Source organism: Anopheles maculipalpis, chromosome 2RL (assembly GCF_943734695.1).
Source record: "Anopheles maculipalpis chromosome 2RL, idAnoMacuDA_375_x, whole genome shotgun sequence".
In the NCBI taxonomy this organism is placed as follows: domain Eukaryota; kingdom Metazoa; phylum Arthropoda; class Insecta; order Diptera; family Culicidae; genus Anopheles; species Anopheles maculipalpis.
Window position 1 is genome coordinate 9,584,705 of NC_064871.1, and position 27,254 is coordinate 9,611,958.

At 44.9% G+C, this 27,254-nt stretch overlaps 7 protein-coding genes across 8 annotated transcripts in view; 3 read left to right on the top strand and 4 right to left on the bottom strand.

Moving 5' to 3' along the window:
• LOC126557240 (nicastrin) overlaps positions 1-27,254 on the bottom strand; it is a 380,964-nt gene that overhangs the window by 246,933 nt on the left and 106,777 nt on the right. The gene's annotated exons all lie outside the window — the stretch shown is intronic.
• The window catches only part of LOC126556571 (eIF-2-alpha kinase activator GCN1), a 112,211-nt gene that overhangs the window by 57,492 nt on the left and 27,465 nt on the right, over positions 1-27,254 (top strand). The window lies entirely within an intron of this gene.
• Positions 1-27,254, top strand: part of LOC126557054 (nuclear pore complex protein Nup107) — a 408,812-nt gene that overhangs the window by 11,942 nt on the left and 369,616 nt on the right. The window lies entirely within an intron of this gene.
• On the top strand, positions 2,323-3,214 carry LOC126558776 (serine protease gd-like). The gene is made up of 2 exons (XM_050214840.1): positions 2,323-2,550; positions 2,621-3,214. Exons 1-2 carry the CDS (start codon positions 2,323-2,325, stop codon positions 3,206-3,208), a joined length of 816 nt encoding a protein of 271 aa, XP_050070797.1. The 3' UTR covers positions 3,209-3,214.
• On the bottom strand, positions 5,026-11,655 carry LOC126556538 (serine protease gd-like). Its single transcript, XM_050211799.1, has 4 exons — positions 11,379-11,655; positions 9,623-10,116; positions 8,784-9,545; positions 5,026-5,818 (listed from the first exon to the last, which is right to left on the bottom strand). The coding sequence occupies exons 1-4, from the start codon at positions 11,652-11,654 to the stop codon at positions 5,026-5,028; spliced, it is 2,325 nt and encodes a 774-aa protein (XP_050067756.1). The 5' UTR covers position 11,655.
• LOC126559897 (toll-like receptor 7) lies at positions 14,246-16,114 on the bottom strand. The gene is made up of 2 exons (XM_050216063.1): positions 16,035-16,114; positions 14,246-15,977 (listed from the first exon to the last, which is right to left on the bottom strand). The coding sequence occupies exons 1-2, from the start codon at positions 16,112-16,114 to the stop codon at positions 14,246-14,248; spliced, it is 1,812 nt and encodes a 603-aa protein (XP_050072020.1).
• LOC126558278 (uncharacterized) lies at positions 20,708-22,015 on the bottom strand. Its single transcript, XM_050214267.1, has 3 exons — positions 21,648-22,015; positions 21,404-21,579; positions 20,708-21,330 (listed from the first exon to the last, which is right to left on the bottom strand). Exons 1-3 carry the CDS (start codon positions 22,013-22,015, stop codon positions 20,708-20,710), a joined length of 1,167 nt encoding a protein of 388 aa, XP_050070224.1.

Genomic DNA, 27,254 nt, shown 5'->3' on the forward strand with positions numbered 1-27,254 from the left:
CTAATGTGTGCACCGTGTAAAGTAAGCGGCTTCCCGTGTTGCACGGTTCGTATCGGTCGGCCATTTCTTGTGCGTGTGTGTTTAAGAGACACCCAATTTCCCATCCCATCTAAAGTGAGATCGCCGAAAGCCGCTTCACAAAAGGCTGCACAAGCAGATTCCGCCAGCCAAACAGAAGCTACTGGTAGACGCTAAGCCGGCAGCTAGTATGATATATGAAGAATTTGCCGAATAATTTGCTCGTAACACGCTTCACCACACGGTTTGCCGGCAAACACACACACTATATGGGTGGCATTCTTTCGTCCATCGCTGGGAATGGATGCTGCACGACAAACCGATTTCGGAAGAAAGGTGAAGCATTTCGTACACCTGCGGGCATGGTCGTACGCTCTTCTTCACCCGCCCGTGGCGAAGGGTTAAACATTAATAAGTCGTAAAAACTACAATTCCATCCACAGTTTTACGATGTAGTCAATTTGATCTCCGACGCCATTTAGAGACTATAATGCTAAACGCTTTGCATTAAACGTTGGCGCCAGCGATCAAATTTCTTGAACGGTTGTAGAATCTTCCCCTAGAGTAGGGATGAATTGTTTTACTAGACCTTTGGGATAGTTTTGGATGCTTTGCAATATGTTTCGTTTGTTTTAATTTAATTTAATATTTTAGTTTAAGCAATCAAGCAATGAGCAAACGGCTTAACGGATTGGCATCTAGATCATGTGGTCCATCGAGTGGCGTACTAGACTTGTTTATATCACGTAATTGGATTATCAGATCACAATGGGGGTACGGTCCGGATGGGATTTGAACCCTGGTTCTACCTTTTAAAGAGCAGTGCCGCTACGGCTTGGCCTCCGGAGCGGAATTTTTATATTTATTCATAAAGTTCCATTCGCTCGACGGCATGAACCGAGCATCGAATCCCAGATCAGACCGTGTCCTGATGCGTGTAACTGCCTTTCCAGCTTCTTATACAAGGTTTTAATCCATGTAAAAGAATAGGACAATCAATTAGGGGAATGTTTCAATGACAAGGCACAGACACGGCGGGACTGACGTTCAAATTCAATGCGGGCCGTTTCCCTTTAGAGAAGAGAAAAAGAAAAAGAAGTACAAATTGCAGGCTGTAGCGAAACTTTAAGCATTCAGTTGGGGAAACAGGAGAGATCTTGGTGAAGATGTCTTTTTTTTGGTCTTAATCAAATTATATGTTTTCCCTAAAATGAATATAATATTCCACACGAAACATGCAATAATGTAATATTCATTTGAAATAAAAAAAAATCGCTGACTGATTCAAAAGTTCCACTATATGCATCTAAACCCTTGAACTCATAATTTAAAGTTGTTAAAAGACAGTTTAGATACTTTCTAGATCATGCTCAAGAAGGTCTTTATTCCACGGTTTTCTGCAAATTTTTATATCTGCTCATAACATACCTAAAGGCGAGTAAAATCGAAGGACATTTAGTTTAAGATTTTCAAAAGATTACTAATCCGTAACATGTCTAGGTTTTCGAGACCGTTTTCTTCACTCACCTACACCAAATAAGAATAGTACCGTATTCGAGCGATCCACAATAAAACGGTGATGTTCTGTCACGATCCGTGGGGTGCCGATCATCTTAGGTTTCATCACGCACCATCGAGTGTAGAGCACTGTGCCGCAGTGTGTACACGCGCTTAATTCGCACAAAATGCTTCTGACACACCTTTCTTTAAGATCGCGACCAGCTTAAACCAGGCAGTCCGTTTGCTGCTAGAATGAGGTTTTAGCATGGGAAATCGACACTATACGCGATGCCGTAGTGAAAAAAAAAGAGAAAAAAACGAACACTCAAGGACTATCAAAATGACCCGCGAAATAAATCGATCCAAGAGAGATCCTCTATAAGCCCCCTCCGCTTGAGGATCATTATCAATGCAAATCGTACGCAAAAAAGAGATGTATAATAGAACTGTTTCAACTGTTGGACGATAAGCGGTGGGAAGAAGGGGTTTTTGCAGGGGGAAGTTTGGGACACGCGAATAACTTCCTCGCAACCGGCAAGATGCACGATCGCTGAGATCGCGCACCGTCACCGAACATGCTCGATCGCCGCCGACGAACGAACCACCCGCGCTTGAACGTCTCACATTTAAGCATGCGCCGGTGCGCCCGGGATTATTATTCGCGTTCCAACTCGCCGCAGCGTACGAAGTGCGTCGACGGCAGTCTGATTTTTGTCGCAATTTTTGTTCCACTTTAGTCGAAACGTTCGAAATATTCGTGTTATTGAGTGATCGCGGATAGGTGCACGAAGACATTAAGTAACAATGATTCGGTTAATGGCAGTTCTAGTGTCTGTGGTGTTGTTGGAACTGTCCAGAGGCGGGTTCGGTGCATCGCTAGGTAACGCTGTGTCACCATGCCCCAAAGTCTTCCAGTACGCTACGGACACCATCAAGCAGCAAATTTATGGTATCGTTGATACGCGTGATCAGCAAGTGGACAAGATCGGTAAGCTGGAGTTGCATCTTTCGATCGCAGGTGAGCTGCATTCGGTAAGTAGCAAGGCGGGTGGAGATCAATATCCACCTTTCGCAACTAATGCACTCTCTACGAAAATTGCAGAAGTACGTCGGTTCGATTGAAGCCATCGAAGACAGTACCCAGATACTGGAACAGTTCGGTAAAGGGCGCGGCGTAACCTATCGAGTCAACTTCCCGATCCAGGAACCACTTCCCAAAATAACAAAAATTGTCTTTAACGAGCGGGAACTCTGCACTGGCCCAGCAGACCGTGGTTCGTTCGTAAGTGCCGTGACGCTTCGACACTTCCTGCGGTCCGACTCGTGCAAGGATAAGTGTGATCGTACCAAGATAGTGCCAGCGAATCTGAACCTTCAGCTGAGTCCTCCCGTGTCTACTACGGCAACGAAAGCATCCTCGGTGCCGGTACCTGCAACGGGCTTATCGATACCGAAGGTGAGAGAAGGCTCTGATACCACCCAGAAGCTTAACGGCGAAACACCGGCCGTGCAGCATGAGTATCAGCGCACGATCGAGCGTAAGGAGGAAACGAACAATCCGCAGGACAACAGTACCTCGGTGAAGTACATCCGGGAGGAGATCACTTACCGCAAGCAGGTCATCTCGCCGGGCGGTGCAACGCCCCTGCAAGATGACGAACTGCAGCTACCCTCGTTCGTGACCAACTGACGTAAGCGCTTTGGCCACTGCCACTAAGGGAATTACGAACGAAGTGTTTAGATCATAGTACATCACCGTGCATGTTCGGTGGGCGATTTAATTCAGATTGAATAAAGGTTTTTTTTGTAGTCACAGTGATAATGTACTTATATGGAGCTTGCTGCCTTGCTGTGTGTATGTGTGCATGCATGTGTTTGTGGTCTGCATAATTGGTGAGTTCGATCAACCTGTTTTCAGCCTAAACACTAGCAGAGAACAAGTTTTTTCCTTTCTTAACTGATCTTTCCGTGAGTCACCTGTGACTGAATGGGAAGAACTGCCGTCGTGATATACGTGCTCGTGTTGTGCGTCTGATCGTTATAAACTTCCTGCTTTCCACAATCTTGGGTGCTTTATTGGCCAGATTTGGACGTTTGGAGCTTTTTGCCTTGGTGCTCGGCTTAAGGATTGTCGTGGGTTGTCAAGGCTTCGGTTTACTTCAAACACCTGCCTGGAAACTGTTCTGTGGGATGGATTTTTTGTTATCTCGAGCTGTGGTTTTTTATGTTGGCTCAATTAAAATGCATATACAGTGACGGACAGTAGATTAAGACAGCTTTTATAACCGATTTTCTATTCTACTGGGCACAACGTAACTAAAAAGTTAGTTATTTGATTGCATAATGATTAAAACCCTGAAGAAGTGTTTTAGTTTTTATTTACAATTGAATATGACGGTCCAGTGCCGTATTGTCAAGAAGTGTTTTAGTTTTAGTGCGTATATTTTGGCTGCGTACTGGGATTTTAAAAATATTCAAATCGTCTGAGATATCTTCCAATGACAATGGTTTTCTGGTTTCAATCGTGAAAAACCCAATTCACCATACGCGTAAACAGTGTTGTTTTTCTCTTAATCGGCTGTACAGAAAATGCGTTAGAAAAGTTAATATTTTTAATAAACATGAACAAAATCTATCCGATTTTATTAAACACATCACAGTATGCAGCCTCAAAATATATTATGCAGCCTAAAAAGTACGTACGCAATCTATCGTCGATAGGCTGCGGCCGTATGGTTACCACAATATATTTTCAGACATGTACCCACTGGCCACGTAAGTGATGATCTTAAGTGCCCGTTCGGCACATTTTTATTTATATGTACCCAACATTTCTTGGCTGCGTGCTGATTTTTTGCTCTGAAATCGTCTGGGATTTCGCTCATCGCGTCTAGCCTAAAAATACGTACGTAGCCTTCGTCGGTAAGCTTCCGGCTGCCATCGGTGGTAGCCGTATGGTGGTAACAATATCTTATCAGGTTCGGTGCGGTCAACAAATTAGTGTAGCCTGAAAATCGTCGGTAGGCTTTCGACAGCCATCGGCGGTAGACGGTCGTATGTTGGTCACAATCAGGTTTCGGTTCGGATAAGTTCGTCAGCGTACGTTAATTTTAGGCGGCGTACGTATATTTTTTGGCTGCGTGCTGTGAATTTTTCCGTGCTGAGAATCGTTTGCGACATCGTAAAATGGTCGGTTTTCAGAATGCGTGTAAATAATATTATTGTTTTCTCCTCAATCGTTTGTACAGGAAAAGCGTCTGCAAGGATAATAGTTTTAAGTACGCGCAGTAAGCAACCAAAAAAAAAAAAGTATGCAGAAATATTCGGACCACAATACGGCCGCAGCCTACTGATGACGGCTGTGTACGCATTTTGGCTCTCGTCTGAACTTTCCTCTAGGTGGCGCGGATCATTTTAGTATCAGGTCGACTCGGTCACAGGCCGTGTGTTCGTATCAGGATAGTCACAGAACTGCTTTCACAGGCTACACCGGGCTACACGATTTCCTTACGTTCCTTTAACAACTTTCGACAGCCAGTAGCGGAGTGGTGCCACATCCGTATATAGTACGTATTTGTCACGCGCGCAGGTCAAAGTATTCGGATCAAACTGCCCAATAGATACAACCCCACGAAGGAAGTATTTTGGGCCTCGTTTGATGACGAACCCACTACCAGAATCGCCATTGCACGGTACCGATCCGTGTCCGTCCCCACAGAACAGACGCGACGAACCAACAAAAAGCTTTTCCAGGTTGTTCGCGCATGCACGTTTGTCTACAATCGTAGCCGTAACATAGCTCGGATACTTTGCCTCACCACTCTCGGTAATACCCCAACCGGACACATATCCTTCCAAGCCGACAATCTGCTCCAAGTTGTTACTTTCGCTCCACAGACAGATCGGCCGTACTAGATCGTTGTAGACAATTGGCTGATCGACCTTCATCACGGCTATGTCCGAATCGGTTAGTTCCGTCTCCTCAAAGAAGTATTCGTCGTGTATCACGATTCTCACCACAATACGTTCCTGTAGATCCTCATCGAAGAAGTTATCGATGTTGTACATGCCCGGTACGGTCAATATGTCTTTTGGGGCACGTTCTTCACCGCGCTGCACGTACATGCAATGAGCAGCCGTTACCAGATGCATTTTGGTAATGATGGTACTGCCGCAGATGTACCTCGGTATGGATCCACTGATATCAAAGATCGGTGACGCCCACGGGAACTGTCCCTTGCGTGTTCGAGTTCCGTTGATCGAAAGATGGTTTAGAACTTGAGCTGGTCTTCCACATCCACTTCAAAAAATAATATTAAAAAATCGAATTAATAGATTGAACAGGAATAATATTTGTTTGCTTCAACTTACATGCCCTCTTCCATTGAACTGAGGGTCATTGATGTACGTGTAGATTGCACTGGTGGCAATGTTGAGGTCACCGTTTGAGGTCTTTGCGTTGTTAGCTCTTGCGATGAACTGTAGTTTAGATAACTGAAGTATTCTGAAGGACGTGCAGTTTGCACAACCGTCTGAGGTTTGACTGTCACATAGGCCGTCGACACCACTGGCATTGGTGTTTGCCCATATGAAATGCCTGGTCCTTGAGTCTGTATCGGCTGCGAATTGACGTTGCCATTGCTGCTATAGTAACTCAGCACCGGTGGCATCAAAGCTGTAAAGCTATGACTCAGCCTTATTTTATTGTCGACCAGTTGGTACTCACTGGCACAGACCGTTTGATCGTTAAATTTTATAGACGTAACGATTGGAATAACACTCTTTAACGCAATATCAATTCGATATACTACCGGTAGATTATTTTTTATGTCACTTAATAATTCCTCTCCGGTTTTCACCAGCTTTATCGTTCCATCGGTGTCCTGTAATGATAACGATGCAGCAATAAATATTGTTTAAGGTAATGGAAGTGGAATAAAGTATCGTTCTAAACACAAATAAAACAACTTACCTTCACTGTAATGCCACCGATCGCAAGATCAACTTTCAACCTAACTTTCTGACCATAGCGAACACCTCTCAGATAAACCCATCCAACCCACTGCTTGGAGTCTGAATCGAAGTGGTGCGCATAAACGTCCGGACATGGTGACCACAGGTCGGCTCCCTCAACACGGTTTTGTGCTACCGGACCCAGAAGCAATAGCAGACAGACACAAGTTCCTAGCAGCATCAAACCTTTTGCCCTTATTAGTACCGTCCACATGATGGTAGAGTGTACGTCTGAGAAGAAGTGCCTCGTTCCGGGATAAGTAACTCCGGGATGCAATGTACGACTTTTGCAGCTTAAACTTCAACTCTCATAGATCCTTAATACACAAATGCAAACTCTTGACGGTGTTCTGACCTACAGGATACGTGTCTATCCACAAACTGTTGACACTGAAGCTCTGCAGATGAACTCCACCTGGTAGGATATGTTTCTTCGACACCAGAACAGGTTTTAACAGGTTTTAATTGCCGCTTAAAAATTCCCGCATTTTTTATGTAAATTCGGGAGGGAGAGAGAGAGAGAGAGAGAGAGAGAGAGAGAGAGAGAGAGAGAGAGAGAGAGAGAGAGAGAGATAGAGAAAGTTGCACGTATCCCGGGCTCTTAGCCACAAAGCTCTGAGAGGGTAGTTTTGTATGACAATCCGGCACGCCAAGAGCTTTAGCTTTTCCGCTATTCAGTCAGTTGGTGGGAGCGACGTTTGTTAGAAGCCCTATGAAACAGGTGGAAAACTCCCTTCGGCGAGAGCGTGCGTGCTTTTTACGTGCTTTTTATGATCAGTCGTTTTTACATGGGATCTTTAGTCAGTCAGTCTTGCGGGTCAATAATATATGAACCAAAAAATAAGAACCCCTAAAGTGTTCAAGCAGGCATTCTTGTTAATTGATTGTGATTTTGTTTTTGTTTGATTGTGACGTTTCTAATTTCAAAAAAGAATTTAATTCTAGAACCGATTTGGATTCTTAGAACAGATTCCTATTTCGAAACTGATTCCAATTCCAGAACTGACTTGGATTTCGAGGCTGATTCCGACTCTAGAACCGTATACGATTCAGGAATCGATTTCAGAAAATTCGTAGCAATTCACTAGCCAGCACTAGCTCGATTACCATCGAACTGCAATTAGTTAGCGCTAAATTTAAGCTAAATGTTTTTGAGCAAAGTTGCACAGAGTATTTTAAGTAGAGTTGCTTGAACATGATAAAATCCAATAAGTTTCCGGTTTTGGTGTATATAGATCTTCATGGCTGAAAGACTCAGTACATCAATCCGGCAATCGAATGGCTGACTTAACTTATTGATGCTACGTAGTTTGATAGTCCGAATGGGATTTGAACTCCTGTCCTGTCGTGTAAAGACCACCCTGCGTTGGTTAATGTGTCGAAAATCCGTGTTTATTGTTTTTATTTCTACTAAATTCATCTAAACGGCTTTGACAGTTTTTGGACATAACATCTATTTGCACCCTGATACTAAAAAGGTAAGGAAGTGTATGTGCTAATTAATAGATGAGATGCCCCTGAGTTCCCCACACACTGAGACTGAGGAATACGTAGCGATCGTACAGAAGAAACGAAAGAATATCGATATTTCACGAACGCGTTTGATCTACTTCCAATTATTTCTTCAGACCGGTACACATGTCCGATTATTGATTGGTTAACATACAGTCTCGACATAGAACCATTGCTCACAGGTAAAACACTAATTATCGTTTGTAATTTGTTAAATCTTAAATTAAATGTTAAATGTTAATTAAAATTGTAGATGGTTCTCAATTTATTCAGCATTTTCTTGTTGTTACTTTGTTCCGATTCCAATAACGGTTCCAGAACCATATCAGACACATAAACTGAGGTTGCACTTAGATTGCTAAATAAATACAATCTACGATCTACGCACTACGCAATGTATCATTTATTTTGTTTCTTTTGTTGACTTTCATTGTCGTGGAACAAACGCTTAGCTTATGCGTTTATCATTACACTAGAATTCGGTTGCCCACTAGCCTAGGGTAACCTTTCAAGTAGCTTGCGGGAGCCGGCCTGTGGGCATGAGTCATCTTGCTTTTACTCTCTACCAAGATCCAGCAATAGACCATTGGATCTATGGGGGCAGATCAATTCAGTATCGGGTGGACTTGACAATCGGCCGCGTGTACGTATCATCAGGAGAGTCACAGAATTACTTGCCAAACAGCAGGCTACACTAGGGTCACCGAACGCCTTACGTTCCTGTAATCACTTTCCGCAGCCAGTAGCGCAGTGGCGCTACATCCGTGTAAACTACGTATTTGTCACGCGCGCACGTTAGCGTATTCGGATCAAACTGTCCGACTGACACAACCCCTCGCAGGTAGAATTTGGCGCCGCGCTTGATGACGAGCCCGCTACCAGAATCACCAGTGCACGGAACCGATCCGTGTCCATCGGCGCAGAACAGACGCGACGAACCGGCGATAACCTTTTCCAGGTTACGCGAGCACGACCGGCGATCGACAACCGTAGCCGTTACGTAGCTCGGATACTTTGCCTCACCACTCTCGGTTACACCCCAGCCGGACACGTACCCTTTAACGCCAACGATCTGTTCCAGGTTGTCAATTTCTTTCCACAGACAGATGGGCCGTACTAGATTGGTGTAGGCGATCGGTTGATCGACCTTCATCACGGCAATATCCGAGTCGGCCAACCCGCTGTCCTCAAAGTAGTACTCGGGGTGTATAACGATTCTCACTACGTTACGTTCCTGCAGATCGGCATCGAAGAAGTCATCGATGTTGTACATGCCCGGTACGGTCGATAGTGAGTTTGGATTGCGTTCTGCACCGTAGGTATCGTACATGCAATGGGCAGCCGTTACCAGGTGCCTGTTGGTAATGATGGTACTGCCGCAGATGTACTTGGGTTTGGTGCCGACGGTATCGAAAATCGGTGACGCCCACGGGAACTGTCCTTTGGGTGTGCGAATTCCATTGATCGAGAGACGGTTAAAGACTTGGGCCGGTTTGCCGCATCTGCGGGGAAAAGAAAGTCGAATAAAAAAATTGAGTCAAAATGATTTTTTTTGTCCCCTGTCATCTCTTAAACTTACATGTCCTCTTCCTCTGTACTGTAATCAACCGATGGACGTGCAGGTTGCACCGGTTGCGGTCGTTGCGTTATTACCGTCTGAGGTCTAACTACTGGCTGCGTTACTACCGGCTGAGGTCTTTGTGTTACGATTTGCGGTGCAGGAGTCTGCACCGGCCGATAGATGGGAATTTGTGGTGCCGGAGTCTGGGGCGGTTGGTACTGTAGGATGTTAACATTGTTGACGGTGTTGACGTTGTTGTTGCTAGCTCCACCACCATTCGCCAGCGGTTGCATCTGCGTGAATAGTGAGTGCTCCAGGTTGATGGTGGTCACTACCTGGCCGGTTGCTTTCTGACCGGTACAGATCGTTTGACCGTTCACGCTAATAGCCAGCACCGTTGGGATAACATTTTTAAAAGGGAAATTAACGCGATACTGTGCCGGTTGGTTGTTGTAGATGTCGCGGAACGTTTGCTCCCTCGATTTCACTAATGTGATCGATCCGACGTTGTTCTGTAACGAAAACAATGTGTTAAGCGTATGGGACAAAGGTTCGCTTCCATGTTTGACGGCAAATAAACGTATCCCTCCACCGTATAAAATCCACTGATGCAGTCATTAGTACGTGGTTGAAGACAGCACATGAAGAACATCGTCATATCAAAAAAGCTTTTGCTAACCATTGAAACAGGTTTTTCCCTCCTTTCTGTTCAGGGAGGGCATAAAACAAAAGAGTGGTAAAAACTGCGTAAAACCGTACGTTTTTTGGTTTTACCGCGTGCTAAGGCAGGAGGATGTCATCGCAACACTCAACAGACTTCAATTCGAATACCGTTGCGGCGCGAGCACTGAGACCTGAAGGGAATCCCAGCTTATCTACAAACGTCCAGCCGCCGACATAGGGCTAGTCATGATTGATAGTGTATACAACACACGGGCCAGGATTGGAATGACGGGCTGGAATTTTCTACACAACACCATGTTGTGCCCCATCAAACAAGCAAACGCGTACATAGCTTTCACCCGCGGACATATTTTTTATTGGGAGGAATTTCTCGCCACAAACTAGAGACATATTTTAACAATCCATGGACGAGGTTGAAGATTCTTGGTAACTGACAAATACTGTGTGTGGGAGCAGTATAAAGTTTTGAGGCCGGTTTGAAAATGTCAAGAGTCATCTCTGCGAAAATCTATATTTAGTTTTCCCTGGGTGAGGTGACCGTGCAGGTTCGGTCCAAAACATTAAAAATAAACAGGGAAAAATACATAGAAATTTAAAACTTTTTTTGAAACTGGAACCGGTTTCTACAGCATTCCGTTTTCAAAACTGAGCGTGAAAGAAGTATCCGGATTTGAAAACTACACAGTGCCTAATCTTCTCATTTGTACTGTTGAATTAATGAAGCGCTTGTGATCCGTAGCCATATTCTAACCAACGATAGCCGAAGTGCTTTATGCTTTAGTGTAGATTCTTTGCTAAGAATAACCTAATTTTGTTCAAAAAATTTCGAAAATTTCTGCCAACATTTACTAGTCAGAAAATTGAACACAGGCCTACCAACGCCCCTCGATATCAGTAGTCCAAAACTGAAAAATTTAAATATCACCTTACAGAAACAACGTCACGAAAACGACCCTGAACCGATATATTCCGTCTACCAGTTCTTGTGACGAATTCGGTCGCATATTTTGCGAAACGATCCTAAACGACTGGTTTTGAGGGTATTTGGGGATTTCTGGTTTTTGGGTTGTTCGTTAACGGTGTGACTTACCTGCGGTACGGCGATACCGATCGACAGATCAACGTTCAGCTTAACTAGCTGACCGATGCGTAGTCCCTGCAGCTGAACGTAGCCAAACACCTGATTAGAGCCCGGATCGAGCCGGTACGAAAACACGTTCGGACACGGTGACCGGAGATACTGACCCTCGACGGGGCTGTGTGCTACCGGCCCGAGCAGTACCAGCAGACAGACGCACGCTCGCAGCAGCAAACTGCACGCGGGATATCGCGTCGAGCGTTTGGCGCTGATTCGTACCGTCAACATGATGTGTTTGCTGTGTGTGCTTCTAGAGGAGCACTCTGCTCCTCACCGAAGTTTGTACTGCTTGACAAGAGGCGTCACTGCGTCACACACGATCACTATTCACGATCGATTCTTCCAAGCTAAACTTCAATGCTCATAATTTCTTTCTTCACCACTATGGACACTTTTGACGGTGATCTAGCCTGTCGGTAGTATTGCTCACTGTCACCGCACTGTACCGTGTCTAGCGACACACTATTAACGTCGAAATTTTGCTCGAAGCACTTCGCCCGATAGGATATCTTCGACACCGGGAACAGGTTTCACCAGGCACCGCCGCTAGACATTCGTTCGTTCTAAAACCGTTTAGCTGCGTGTATGTGAGTATTGTAGGAAATTCGATCACACGCTAAATGCTAACCGACAAGCTTCACTCCGGTTTTGGCACTACGGCCTACGAGTACTACTGATGATGCGACTTCCCAAATAGTTTCCTTATCGCGGATGCTGCGGACGATTCTCTCACCAATCGCCTACTACTCCTGCGAGAGAGCTCATCAAGCTCCTAAGTGTGGTGTGAGTGCGTTCGATGTAAGATTGCGAAAGATCGGGTCTGACAGCTGCTTGCCCCTTAACGCGTGCTCGCCCCTGCAAACTCCCACAATTGATAACCCAAAGTCGGGAGGCAACCGCAAGGAAACGGTCGAGATGGTGATGCGCTCGAACACAACACAACACACTTCAACGATCCGTTCGGTTAAAGATGTTGATGCACACTGATTTGACTGGGTGACGATGCCTCGTGCCTCGGGCGCGCGATGGTGGTGATCGGAGCCGGTGAACGGACAGAGGGCGGCGCGTCGCTGGCAGTGGGATGGGATTTCAAGTGCCATCAAGCGCCACCGGTTTATTGTTCGTTACTAATACCACCGCAGCTACTACCGGTTGGCCGAGGTCGGGCTTTTCATCAATCCCGCTGTGCGTGTGTATGTGTCACGCATGTTAATGTTCGAGATGCGGAGGGCATCATCATCTCTCCGCGTAGTCTTTCACGAACGGGTACCCTCAGCATACACTTTCCAGGCAGCAGATCTCTATCTGTAATGTCTGTGCAAGTGTGCGTAGTCTTCTAGCTTGAGTGACGACGACACGTCTTGGGGAATTACCCGTACAGTGGGTCTGTCCCCTAGCTGTCGCCATGGTTTCTTCGCGTGCAACGGAACGACCAACGCGAGAAGAAAACGGGTAGGAGCCTGACATTGCCTGACCGGCCCCTAAACGCGTGCAGGATAAGAATTTCATTAATGAACACTACCTTGGTGGGGAATTCCAGCCACCTGTTTTTTTTGTTTTGATTGGCTTCCGTTGTGTTGTTGCAAAAAGGGTGTGATACCGCCCTCAATATGCCTGTCCCTGTGTGGGCTTATGTACCTAGAGGGTAGGAAAAGATTACCTAAAACATGCAACTGTTGCAGTGCAGCACATTGGAAGGTACATGCGTACAGATGATCCTCAAAGCATGAGGATCATGATCGATTACCTTAACGGAATGAAAAGCAAAATGAAAACCATTCGTGAGATTTCAATACATCAGAACCCTACAAAAAATTCATACAAAAACTCTTATAACCAAAGCTTTTTTCATCGGCATATAATTAAAGGCGGCTGCTGCGAGGCGATAGTATCGCTCCTACTTTGAAATCACTGTAAGTCGGTGAGAATTCTCACACATATGATCCTCGCACGGCATCGTTTTGTTGTGGCTGCAATTGCAGCGGGAAGGTATGAGATGCACGCTTCATGTCTGTTGTGCATTTTGTGTGCTTGTGTCTGTGTGTGCGATTCAATAACATCCTCAGGGAATGATGTATGTGCGCTAAACCTCTTCCGAATGTAATAATTACAATACCGATGATGATAGACAATATCTATTTTTTAAACTTAGCATTCTGCAGAAACTGAAAAAAAACACACATTTACATCCTATTTGTTTATGTGATTATGAGGAACAACCACACTCGAGTCCGGTTTTTAGAAAATATAAATATACAAAATGAAGAAACGCAAAAAAAACATTCGAGATTCGCGTCACGCTATTACGCCATTTTGAATTTATATCAGTTTTTGATGTGATCCCAACCGTATTATTCAGTTCCTGAGTTGGAGACGCCTATTACGCAACCAGAGCGCACCAGAAGATGCCAGAGCTATGTGGCATTTGCCGCCGTTGGGTTATGGAGTGTGGAGTGCGAGAATAAAGGTCAGCGAGGTAGGGTGATTTTTGTTACATTCTTATATTTATTAGACACGTTAGCAATATCTTTTATTTGGTAACTAGATTCGTTGAAGCGATCGAGGGAGAGCTTAGGAATTTTCTTAAGTATCAAAGCGGACGTTCCTGTATGATTCAAGGGTTCGCAGTTAGCAATGCACAAGCATTATATGCTAGGTTTAGTACGAAGATGCCCCAGCATTGATCCCAATAGATCCCAACATCTGGATCAGAAATTGTCTGGACTATATTTTGATGGGTACTAAAGACTTCAGAATTCGATAAATCCCTCCACGATCGGACCATTCCACTCGCTGCAATCGCAATTTTCCTTAGAACTCTACGCCGCCGAATTGTCCCGAATCACATCACTAACCGTGACGCCATTGCTGAACTCGTTCGCACGCTTGTTGTACGTCACCACCTTAACTGCCCGATCGTGTTGCCACTTGCGGAACAATCGCCAACCCCCGTATGCTACGGCCACACACAGTACGCAAGCAAAGATCGATACCAGAAACGCTAGCATCCCGAGCAATCGGTCCACGTCTCGCTCTAGATTGTGCAGTTCCTCATCCTGCTGCTGCTGGTGCAGAACCGTCTGATTGCCCTGCCCGCGGATGGTGGAGTACAGCGCGTACATGAAGTAGATAGTATTGCGGCCGAGATTGCGCAGTACCGTCATGTCCCGCTTGATGTGGTTCATCGTGTACTGCGGCTCGAACGCATCCGTAACGTAGGAGTCGGTCACGTGCGTACCGTTGATGTAGCAATCACGCGGATCACTCGTCGAGCGGATGTGCGTGCGGTTAAGGTACGCGTTCAGCTGATCGTAGTAGCTGCAGTTCCAGCGATTGAACGACAGCGAGACGAGCTCGAGGTATGGGAACTCTTGGCCCAACCGCTCGTAATTGATCAGCTCCCGGAGATAGTTGAAGTTAAGGCTCAGATACTGCAGCGAACGCATCCGCGACAAATCACTCACATTCAGGCTTACAAAGTTGTTCTGCGAAAGGTCAAGATTCAGGATCGATTCCGATGCTAGCAGACCCTGGATGTTGTGCTCGCTGAGGCTGCAGTTTTGCAGCCGCAACGTTACCAGGCTCGGAATGTTTCGGATCGAGTACTTGAGGTTGTAATCGAACTTGGAAACGTTGTTAGAGGAAAGGTCCAGATACTCGAGTTGGTTCATCTCATGCAGACCGACAATGTTGTCAAGATTGTTGTGCGAAAGATCAATGTGTTCGGCCCGGTTAAATTTGAACAGATCGGCGTCGTATATGTTGTTGTGCTGTATTTGCAGTGCACGCACATTGAACGATTTGTTCACCGTGAGCGTCTCGATGTGATTGTTGTCGATCTTCAGCAGTGCAATCTCCTTCGTCTCAATGTACGGCATCCGGCGGAAGTTGTTGTCGGACAGGTCTAGCTCGTAGATTTCGTCCACCATCGTGATCGGGTCGAACAGCACGGTTGGCAAAAAGGCCAGCTGATTGTGATCCAGCAGCACCGATGACAGATGATCGTTGAAGTGGAATTGGTTGGGGGCCAGCGTGATCAGGCAGTTTTCCCGCAGGCTCAACGACTCGAGCGCGTACAGACGATCGAACGCTTGCCGTTCGAGGGTGTGGATCAGGTTGAAGGAAAGGTCCAGCTCGACCAAACGTATCAACGAACCAAAGGTAAGGTTGTTGATCGAATGGAGCCGATTGTTGGACAGGTTGAGCGTTTCCAGCGAGTAGAACTTTAGGAAGGTCAACTCGTTCAGATCTTCGAAATTGTTGTACGCCAGATTAAGCTCAAATATCTCGTACCCTTCGCCGACGAAGCTGCTCAGATGCCAGTGAACCTCCTTGAAGCCTTGCCTCGAGAGATCCACCTCCGTTTCGTTGTTGCGAAGGTTGAGCGTGTCCTCCGTCAGGTAACCGTCCCAGTTCGGCGAATGGCGGTACTCCTCCATGAGCGTTCGGTGCCGATCACGTTTCATGCTGACACACTCATCGCTTTGTGATGGGGCGACCAACGGTAGCAGCAGGCAGATAATCGTCAAGCAGCGGTTCGCTATTGTGCATCTGGAAACCGAAAAGAGAGTAGGACAGTTTTTAAAAACAGGAAAACAATCCGGTTACAGTATAAACGCTGCACGAACGCGATTAACTAGCGAGGTAATGCTAGCAAAGCTGTCGGAATGATGTGCACTTCTATTCATTGTGAGGTGGACATGTTTGATATCAACCCGCAGCAAAGAACGTGATGTTAAACCGTTTGGCAAACTACCGGGTACGTTGTTGATTCTTTACCACAGAAACAGAACTACCTTTTGTGATAGAATGCACATACTACTATTATTACTTCCCTCCATTCGTGCTGTAGGTTTCCATGCAAATCCTTTGGGTGGATTAATTTGAAAACACTCCATGACGTGACGTGCTAGCGATCGATTATCGCGTAATAATTAATACGAATATTCGATTTCAACTGCTACAGCACTTTACTGATGCGGTGGATCTTGGTCTTGGACTGTAACATCCAAATAGCAAACAACATTACAGAACCTTCAATGTCCCCCATTTGCATAAGGCATTGTGAAGGGATGTATCCTAATGCAAGGTATACACTCGTGTACCAACGTACGTCAGAATAAAACCGCTTTTAAAAGAATGTATCACGTTTTTCTATGGAATTGATTTTATCAATTAATCATTAAATCAATTAATCAAAAAGAAACCCATTAGAAACATTCAGAAACACCTAAAAACCTACCAGAGACAGGCGTAATTCCCTACATTGAATGGCAGCAAAACAAAAGACTTCACCACCGGCAAGGAAAGATAAGCGACGAACCACTTAAAAATATTTTTTTAAAGAATATTTTACTTTCCCCTTTTTTTACGAAATCGATTCGCTTTTGCTTTCTGCTTTCCATTTAAAGGAGTCGAATGAATCCATTTCAAGGTGCTTTGTGTGAAATTTCATACAACTTTAATATCTCGCACAATGCGATTATCTACTGTTCGGCTCATCCGCAGTTTTATCAGCGCGGGGAATAAAATTACGACCAATTATATCCCACCCGGACAAGATGTGCATACTAATGGTATTATAACACGCCGGTGGCGGTGTGCTGTGCCTGTATTACACGTCAGCGTCATAAGGGGTCGCCATATTAACCGACCGGTGCCGTCCTCTCTGTTCCGATCCACGCGACCTTGATTAGGTTCGGGTCAGCACTGGGACAAGCAGCTGTGGTAGAGAGTAAGGGTGGAATAAAAATTCTAACAATGTGACTGTTTGTTTTTGTTTCAAACCGAAGCTTGATCGCTTTCCGGTCCGGCCAATGTGATCGAAATATGGTACGAATAGCGAAAGCATTTTGGCTTTGGCATCTAGTAGCAGTAGCACAGTAAAGCATTCCTCATCGATTAGGTAAAGCATTCCGCTTTGCGTAAGTTACGAGGAGGAACAAAAGCTGGACATACTTTGCATGCCCTAGCTTGGGGCCCTGGGCCCCCCATGTCCCTGTGTCTATAGGTATATCATTCGTACGTGATGCAGCTGTTTACTGAAGCTGGCCGTCTGGAAGATAAAGCAATTGTCTCAGGGTTTTCATCGTATTGATAAACCACATTGCACCGTGCATAGAGACAATCTTGCAATATCTCTAGCAGCCTAACAGCTGTTCTACCTTTGTGTGAAGCTGACCTGGTATGAACAGAATGGTGGGGATTTACGACCGAGCTCTATTAAGCCAGGAAAAGTTCCTACAGGCACCATTTTGATTTGAAATTGATCGGATCAGTTACCGAAGCTTCACACGATGATTCATTTAATTTAATTTACTCTTATAACAAATCACAACCGCTCAACCATGATCTTTCAGTGGAAAATCCCCTCTTTTTTTGTCGAGCCATCCACATTTGCGATACACTGTTGATTGGGATGTGAAAAATAATTTATTATAATATAAAATTGAGTAAACAAACGCTCACAGCTGTCCATTGCGCCGGGGTCTAAGCAAGAAGACCAGTGGCGCTGATGACTGCTCGAAGCCCCACTGTTTGTGTTTGTTTGCGTCGTTTGTTTGCTTCGCTCTCTGCAGATTGAATGTCAATGACGATCGACAAGATCACCGTAAGCTTATTGTTGAGTGATCTTCAAGCTCCAGGAGCGTGTCGATATCCAGATTTGGTTCGTTTTTGAGACAATTTTTCATGGTATTGCGTTCTAAGAGGAGATATAAAATAAAATAAACTGTACCTTGCTGTTGACGCCATTTTTCCTTCACGTTCTGTGTGTTGTGCGTACACGCTACTAGACGAAAAGTAACTGTCACAATTACAAGTAGCTTTCTCTTTGCTGCCTTTACCACCACAACGTGCTGGATGAAACTATCAGTCACCGTCCGAAAGCACTGTTTCCTGTTTAACTGTCTCTATCGGTAGCTTCAATGTACCAGCTACATTAATGATGTTACCCACAGCGTATTGTCACCACTTGTCGTCAGATTATAAGCCGATCATTCTACGCCACCCTTTTGCTAAATGAAAACCATTAACTTCACAGCGCACGGGATGAAGGACGTGATTCGTCGCTAGGTAATAGTTCTATTACTGATCACTAATTACTATGAGCACCTTAGAATCGATCGTTGCGTTGGGACTAGACGTTAGAAATTGGCTTTGGTTGTAAACGTTGCTGGAGGTTCGCTCACTTTGTGCGGGTCACTTCTCGGGTGGTTCGTGATGTTCGAGTGTTTTGTTTTGCGTTTCCACCTGTGAGAACTTCACACCGAACGTGATCTTGGATCGTTGGATGCATCTAATGCACGGAAAGATCGATAAACATCAGTGAATGTACCACCGTTGCACTCGCTTGATAAGGCGCCCGATCCAAACACATACCGCCTCCTATCCGCGTTTCGTTGTGCGGGCGATACACACTTTGCACTGCTGAGCTTGAAATGTTACCACTGCGCGACCTGTGTCTGGCGCGGAAATGTCCGGAACGGTGTGCAGTGGGCAACGGTTGAGCGCGTACTGATCGTAACGGTTCGATCGCAGTGGGGATGTTATAATAGAACATTGAAACTGGCCAACACACGCGGCACAACCCTTTTTTTTTGTGCGATGCGCAGTGGCGTTGTAGGACAGTTGTTGGGGTTTTGCTGATGATACACGGTGTATCGTAAACACACGGCCGACTGTTGATGGTGTTGGTAGCAAAAGGTACTAAGAATCACGTATACATTAACGAGCGTTTATAGTGCAATCGACAGGTGAGAATTGGAGGGTGCATTGGTCGAATTTCTTCGCCGATGTTACGAGCAACTAAACTCTTCAAACACTCACAACTGGAACAAAACTGCTAGTGGCACTGGTTAGTGTCAACATTATCCTGAGTCGCCGGATGGCTCGTGTAGATTTTTTCGCGTAGAACATGGGGAGGCGAGAGAAAAAATGTTCCAACAAACACACACCGGGGTGTGTTAGGAACGTTTGAACATCGAACCGCCCAGCAGCAACGTACGTGATGCGATGAGCTTTTTGTCGATGTCGCGCTGTGGCACGCGAAATTGATAAACCTCCAGTGATAAGGGGATTCACGGTTAGCACGGGTCAGCATTAGAGCGAACGTACCACCTGTTTGGTAGTATTCTCTTTTACCGAATGTTTGTTTTTTTTTGTTTTTCGGCGCCTGTTTTTAGACAATACACTACAAAAGCCCTACCTAAATACGAGCTGGTGTAACGCCCAAAGTTTGTTACAATTTGTAATGTTTTTATTGAAAATGGTTCCTGTAAAGCTGTAAATATTGTGTGATAAAACTAACAAATTGTGTCTACTCATCAGTCTTGAATTGCTTTATTATCTTCACTGGAACGTGAGTATTCGTACACCGCGGGGCAACAGCATTAATCGGTTTATAATGTTATTTCGGATCAGATAAACTATTTGTTTGTTTTGGTTAAACTGCCTCTGTACTCACCCTGTTGTCGATGATGTCTCTTTTACGGCCTTACCTTCCACTGTAATTGTGGTACGGTTGTTATCTGAAAGCGATGCTCATCAACACGTGCGTTTTAATTGTCATTTCCACTGACTAACATTTTTTATCTTTTGCATTGTATTAGACAGTTATTCGATGCGATCTACATTTTGGTCGCATAATGTTACTTTTTGGGTGAGGTTGAGCAAATATAATAGTTATTGTCTTTTGGTTTTATATTTCAAGGAAAAACAGCTGTAAATAGTTCAATTTCAATTAATTTGACACTCCTGTCGTTCCTCCGTCACTGGTGTGATATGGGCATTGCATACTTTTAGGCGCACAGAAAAAGGAAAAGAACCGTTAGATTGTTTTAAATTTTTCCTTTTATTCACGTATTTTCAATACTACTTTAACGCATTCTATACTTTTCGCCCTCCCATTCTGTGCTGTGCATTTAATGAAAATCGTACAGAAGTAACATTAAAAACTGTTATCTCTATCGATGATTTCATTTTCTAATGCGGGCTTCATATCACTGCTGAAGGATGCTTTTTTTTGTTTTGGGTAAGTTTCTATTTCATCAAACCCACATCGTAGCTACATTTTTTGTTGCTGCAACCCATAAAATCGTATATAGGGAAATGGAAAACACTACTCGAAATTATTCTACTTTGTTTGTGTGTGTCTGTGTAAAGAGTTTTCCTCCAGCGTGACAACCGGCTGTCCGATGCTGGGCAAAATGTGGTACCCCATTGTGGTACAAATAAATAAAACCTTATAACATGTGTGCTCTCTCTTTGCCCTAGTTTATCCCTCAATCCATTCCGCTCGGTTGCCGGCTCACATTAATATCTAGCGGCGATTGTCGCTTGGTACTGCCGGACAGTACACTCGACTCTTGGGCATCGATGTCGCGTATCTGGCTCGAAATTCGTTTCATCCTCGGTGGCGGTACCGGTGCGTTCGCTTCCACATCGCCATGGTGTGGCGCCGATGCCGTGGCAAGGTTTGCGCTCGTGTCGGCAGTGTGGCCACTCTTTTGCGCTTTTTCACGGTTCCAGCGCATCAGTGCCTTTATCCGCCCCCCATGATAGTGATAAATATAAAGTGCAGCAAATCCACATAGGACCAGAAAAAGCGACATAATCGCCACCAGTGGGCCCATATACTTGACGCCCTTCGGTGGTTCTTCGATCGGTTCCTCGCCCTCGGACGGTTCCGTGCTGGAGTCGGGTGCACGGGTCGGTGTCGGTTTCTGGCCCGGTCGCAGTGGGGTACGATTGTCCTGGCCATCCTTTTCGCTCACCGTTACATCGGCACAGGCACGGAACTCTTCCTGTGGACCACAGCCAACAGCACCGTTACCGTCCGGGCAGATGCCCCAGTTGTTGCCGGCGACGTACTTCCACTGTACGACGCAGTTATTGCAGTTTAAGTCTGTTGGGGAAGGAAAAACGGTAGCGTTAGACTCGAGTGCGACACACGATCATCACAAATAGTTGTTGCAAACCTGCAGGAAGTTCGGCCTTCATATCGTAGATACGGCTACCATTGCGAGGATAGAATCGGGTCTTTAGATCGTTCGGATGGGGAATGCTTGGTGTACCGCTGACGATCTTCATCAGATGCTTATCTAGACAGTCTTGCTTCGCTTGCACATTGTCACAGATGCGGAACTCGAAGTAGCTGCAAAGGGGTAAGGATCCAAGATTAGACTAAACATGCAGCACTCGCTACCAAAACACAACACATACCCCATGTGGCTTGCTGTCAGCTCAACTCGTAGCGTGATTGTTGTGCCGGGTTTGTACCTTCGCACTATCACACCCTGGCCCCATTTGCCTCCAAACTCGTGCGGTCTTGGAATCGGCGCATCGAACGGATCACCACACTCACCACACTTGCCCTCGTTCTTTTGCCACTGCCGATTAAATCCGCCACAATATAGCTCGTGATCGTTGTAGTTGGGTGGTGTGGAAAATCCGTAACGCCAGGCCGATGCACGACTCGGTGGTTCTATCAGTCGCCCATGTCCGGAGCAGGGCTCAAAGTTAGCTGCTATCAGGACCAGAACCAGCGCACCAATCCCGGCAGCTATGGACGATTTTCGTCGATTGATCATGCTGTTGTTGCTGTGTCTTGTGCTGCCTTGCACACGTTCGGGTTTGATTTCTTCAGCGTTGGTGGAATGTCCGAACCCTGGATACAAAAACGCAAGCAAAAGAAAAAAAAATCACAGATTACACTCTTGATTGTCTGAAGTAACTTAAAAACTAACACAAATTAAATTTGCAGCCCAATTTTACTTTATGTGAAACAATCGAACGAACAGACGGATAAGGTCCGGCAGCCTTCTCACGTCACTTGCACACGTCACTGATACACCCCGATCCAACACCGATGAACCGTCGATCGTAAATGAGGTCCCAAAAAGTGGTCCACCTCAAACTAAGGGCCCGCGTTCAACCCAATAGCGATCCCTACTCCGCAAGTGGGCAGAAAATAGGAGTGAGCCATCGAGTGCCCTGTGCACAATTTGATAATAGCTCGCCAAACAAATCCGTCCACCACCGTTCCGGTACGATTGGGCATGGGGTGGATACTAGCGAGGGAGAGTAGGGGGAAGAAAAAGCGCATCTTCCGCGTGCTTGTGGCGTAAATACCACCCTCTACAGTCCAGGGCACGACGCCCAAGCATAAACGCTGTCGGGCTTGTTGGGTGAGCAACAAAAAAAAAAAAGGGTTGAAGGCGTGTGTGATGCGCGTAGCATAAACATGTTCGCACCCTTTGCTATAGGCTTTCCGCCCCGTAGGGAGTGTTGTTGGGTGTTGTTGGCGGCACCAAAAACACCAAAACAAGTGCACCCGCAGAACAATGGGCATGTGTAGCAGCACAGTGCACAACCGTCAAATGCCGATCCAATACCATTGCGGCCAAACGGATACTATTTCAGCACATGTGCCTGTGCTCGTGTGTGTGCGTTTGAAGGGAGGAAGTGGCTTTACGATGTGCAAATACCGAACTACTCCTTTCGATCATTTCCTTCCTGATAATGGGCTTGCTACCGGTATTTTGTAGGAATTTTTTGAAGCGATTGTGGAATTTAACGTCCGGTCGCGCAGTTCGTATTGCGATTTTTTCTTACAAATCTCAACTATGTTGCACTAAATCTTGTAGCGTATGACAGCTTAAGAGGTGCCTTATTGCAATTGCTTATCGTAGAAAATTTAAGGAAGTATTCAGCTACAGCCACAGAGAACAAAAAGATACGATAATACCACCTCTCTTACGACTACGTTAGCGAACAGCTTTTGATGACAAAAATCATCGCTAAATCTACTTCTCTTATTACTCGCATTATGTCCATCGTTACGTTACAATAATGCCATTAAGATTTCACATACGATATCCTTTCACATTACCTTACCTCTCGGGCAAGATACATGATGTAGGCTCAGTTACAGATTACATCGGTTACGTTACTGGGCCACCGACCATTCTCAAAACAACGCACTTTATCGGTGTTTGCGGATACTCGTGCGACAATGGTGCGACAACAATAGGGTTAGCGGAAAGATTATTGGGTTATGACGACTCCGCTGTGTAGGCTTACATGTTATGAGTATGTGGTTTATATAAATTGCTATTTATTTTTGTCACCGATGCGCTGTAAAATTGTTATGTGATATTAAGTTTTCGCATCGCGGTGGGAATGCGAGCGAAGGTAAAAATCGACGAGAACATGTGTGTGAGAAATTCATGAGCAGATTTTCTTGAGCTAACGCTTTATTTATCCTGACCAAAAATTGGTTAAAATATACTAAGTATGAGTTGAAGTTCGTATTAATTATATTTTCTTCATGATCAACGTTCGTTACATGAGCGATGAATAAGATTTGTTCTTAAATACAAATAGAAATAAAATATTATTCTTAAATGCATGTTTGAACATTACAAATTGCTATTAATTGTCTAAATTGGGAATCAAATCCATAATAACTTTTAAAATTTAAGGTTCAATAATAATCTTCCAGATGGCGCCACCACGCTTTTGATTAGTACTTAGCTCACCGTCACCCATTGTCATATTCGCCACCAACTCAGCACTCGCCTCGTTCCCATCGTGACCGAAACCGAAAATAAAAGTAATTATACCCGTCTGCAAAACAGCACTCAGTCAAAAATATGGCCGGCCGGCCATACTAAAAAAAAGGGTCTCACCACTGCAGCTGTGTGCGAGTGTGGTTTTACCGCTACATGCGGTTGCATTTACAGTCAACTTCTGCTGCCCTCGCTCTTCTGGCGTCCAGCTCGCATTCGCTTTGACCCCTTTCCCACGAATGCAGCACACTTGGCGATGCGAAAACGTGTGCGCACACTGACCGCCAACGCAGTGGACATGATGGGTTTGAGGGTTCCAGAAGCAGACCAACTATAAATTGAAACTGCTTCGCGGTTGGGGTGAAGCTGGTAGTAGTGCTACGTCAAAAAACCAACACGCTGGCATTGAAAGCAGTGTCCAAACAGACTGCAACCGGAGAGGTAGGCAAAAACTGATCTCACTAGCACCAGTCGGTGACAAATAGCCGTTTCCGATCGGCATATATTTAACGGGCATTGTTCTCCCGACACGTCTGGATTGTGGCAGTCGAGCGAAAGAACGTGAGATGTATAGAATGGAAACTGCTGGTGCTGGAGGCCAACTAAGTGGGGTTAAATCGGCTAGAATATGCGTAGCTAGTAGTAATAGTGGCGGAGCAATAACAACACAACGCGTGATCGCGGCTGTCAAATTCATCACCTAAGTATATGATCAGTTTGACATGTTTGATAGAGAAAAAGAAGCCTATTACTGGACAGAATGATGATGATTAGAGTCAGCGAGTTCGTGAGTATCGAACGGATTATAATTAGAGAGCAGGAGAAAAATGGAACCCTAGAAGCTAGAAAACTGATCATGAGTTGCATCTTTAAGCCGTGCGAGTCGTGATCGATGTTGGTGCAATATTTATCCCTACACGAGAGGGGGTTACAGGTTTAGTTTTGACATATTTACAATCACAAAGTAGTACAGTTCGTGCTTCGATTCGATTCGGATCAGCAAATGACCTTATTTTTCGGCTATTTTTTTAAAGAGAGTAAACTATAACTTCAAGCTGCAAAATCTTCATTGTCCAATAAATCAAACGAGGTGCTTCAATCGCCGTACTGCAAAAGATAAATTAAATCTATGATGGATGTACATCACTTCTTCTAAAAATAATGCCATTTTCGTCAATTTATCTAGCGAATGAAGTAAAGTTAATTCAATCGACGACCGGTGAAATGAATTGTTTGGGAGAAAGAAAAACGATTCAAAAACCGATCGTTGATCATGCATGGGTGATTAACCATGATCAGGACACAGCACCCAAACAGCCCACAATAAAATGTACTTTTGTTTGTTTGGGTACGCTTTTTCATGGTTGTTTGGATCGAAAGGGGTGGCCAGCGAGTCACGGAAAAGGGTCCCAATAAACGATGGTTATTGATAATGGTGGTCCGAAAAAGTAAAACACCATTTGCCTGGGTGAGTGTGCTCGAGGAATTGGCATCGTTTCACTTTTACGTGTCAATGAGGCTATTGTTTGAACGCGTTAAAATTAGCTCACTCACAGTCACTTGATAGAAGAGAGTGTATACCAGGAGGGGAAGGTTTAAAATCTAGCCACAGCTGTGTTGCGATTTAAATGATAATTCGATCCATTCGTCATCGTGCGGTTGTGGGATGAAAAGGATGCTACCGAATGGAAATACAGATGGAATGCCTGGTAACAGTAGCGCTTAAGCTCACCCGTACGAAAGTCGAACATACTCCAACGAACAGTGGTGGTGGAAGAAAACTCTTGATGCCGATAAGCATCATTAGCTTCGTTACTGAAGGGAGCACGTGAATCGTTTAACTTGTAGCTGGCACGAATCGTACAAGAGCCATTCAGATGAGGTTCGTAGATAAAAAATAAAGACGATCTCTCGGTGTGTATGTGTTTCCAAAATTGGTTTGAAATTGCTCAATTGGGTGTGTTGGATGATTGACATGACTTTTTGTTGATTGAAAAAAGCCATGCAAAAATTAATATGACAGAAGGTGATTTTAAAATTTTAATCAGTGCTTTCTTTCCTTCAGGCACGGTTTTCGCGTTTATGCAATCGGTGCACTTATAGCGATTAAAAGCATCAACAACCTAACCTCCGGGTGGACATGAAATGGATTAAAGAGGACACCCGGTGTGCGTGTGATGTGTGGAATTTGTAATATCAAACCTGACCCAGTGTGTGTGTGTTTTATGTGGATGAGCAGGTCTGTGAAACGTAAAATGTTACCCGGTCGAAGCATGGTCAGCCATTGTTGATTGATTGATGGTAACACGGCAGTGCTGCACACAACATGGTAACGGGCGTACACCCGCAAACCCCCATTTAGCGCACCAGATTGCGTAAAACGTTCAATCGATAGGCCTGCATCGGACGTTGTGTATGCTTGTGCTGTGTACATTGTTTTATGTTGATGGATTATTTTTTATTCACCTTTTGACCATCTAATTCACACATAAGGGAACGTGTAGCGCGTATTTCCTGCACTCGAGCAGGTTCCTTTGGAAGCATCAATTTTAAGCATTAAGTGAACGAGATCTGTGCTCTCGAAAAGGTGTGGTCCACACCGTGCCGTTTCAAAGGCAAGAACTGTTTCGTGTGACCTTAAACAATCAGCAGGAGTGCTGGATGGTTCGGGTTGCGAGCACCTGTATGGAACTGCTTCGTCATCAAGCAAGCGTGCAGCAAAGTTAAGCTGAGCCTTGTCATTGAACAAACGCTTTCCGGAACGAACGTATCACGCCAAACTCCCGGCAAAATAGGATAGCACGATGACTAAACTTTGTTACGAACGAAGCACAAAACTGTGGTGAACGGCATAATAAGAATAGGTTCTGTGTTTCCGCTCGTTCCGAAGCGTTCTTTGGACTCGGTTCTTTGGTCAATGAATCATTGCAGAGTTTTAAAAATCAATCATGTCTTTTATTGTTTGCCTGTGTGTGATTTAAATGATACACCTACTCATACAGTACTCAGGATAAAAAGTTCCGCACAAGAAACGATTCCAAGCACAAAAAAACATCAAAACAAGGAAGTAACAAATTTATTCCTGAGGTTCGTCGCTTGTTGAGTCTTTTGTTTTTCCTTTTGTGGCACTTTTGAAGCTGTTTGAAAAATGGAACAAAACCTCTTCTTGACATTTAAGAAAACAATTAGCAAACGGTAAAAAGTACTACACATACTCCACAAAGAACCCTAACCGAGGGCTGGGATAATGTCGCCTCAA

What these genes read in the sequence shown, in the direction of transcription:
- LOC126558776 (XM_050214840.1), top strand. Translation starts at nt 2,323, where the DNA reads ATGATTCGGTTAATGGCAGTTCTAGTGTCTGTGGTGTTGTTGGAACTG. An exon ending in TCGCAGGTGAGCTGCATTCG is followed by an intron (nt 2,551 to 2,620) that starts GTAAGTAGCAAG and finishes CGAAAATTGCAG; the next exon opens with AAGTACGTCGGTTCGATTGA.
- LOC126556538 (XM_050211799.1), bottom strand. Translation starts at nt 11,654, where the DNA reads ATGTTGACGGTACGAATCAGCGCCAAACGCTCGACGCGATATCCCGCG. An exon ending in TCGGTATCGCCGTACCGCAG is followed by an intron (nt 10,117 to 11,378) that starts GTAAGTCACACC and finishes TTTTCGTTACAG; the next exon opens with AACAACGTCGGATCGATCAC. An exon ending in GTAGCGCCACTGCGCTACTG is followed by an intron (nt 5,819 to 8,783) that starts GCTGCGGAAAGT and finishes TATTTTTTGAAG; the next exon opens with TGGATGTGGAAGACCAGCTC.
- LOC126559897 (XM_050216063.1), bottom strand. Translation starts at nt 16,114, where the DNA reads ATGAATAGAAGTGCACATCATTCCGACAGCTTTGCTAGCATTACCTCG. An exon ending in GTTCGTGCAGCGTTTATACT is followed by an intron (nt 15,978 to 16,034) that starts GTAACCGGATTG and finishes TTCGGTTTCCAG; the next exon opens with ATGCACAATAGCGAACCGCT.
- LOC126558278 (XM_050214267.1), bottom strand. Translation starts at nt 22,015, where the DNA reads ATGATCAATCGACGAAAATCGTCCATAGCTGCCGGGATTGGTGCGCTG. An exon ending in CTGACAGCAAGCCACATGGG is followed by an intron (nt 21,580 to 21,647) that starts GTATGTGTTGTG and finishes ACCCCTTTGCAG; the next exon opens with CTACTTCGAGTTCCGCATCT. An exon ending in GAAGGCCGAACTTCCTGCAG is followed by an intron (nt 21,331 to 21,403) that starts GTTTGCAACAAC and finishes CTTCCCCAACAG; the next exon opens with ACTTAAACTGCAATAACTGC.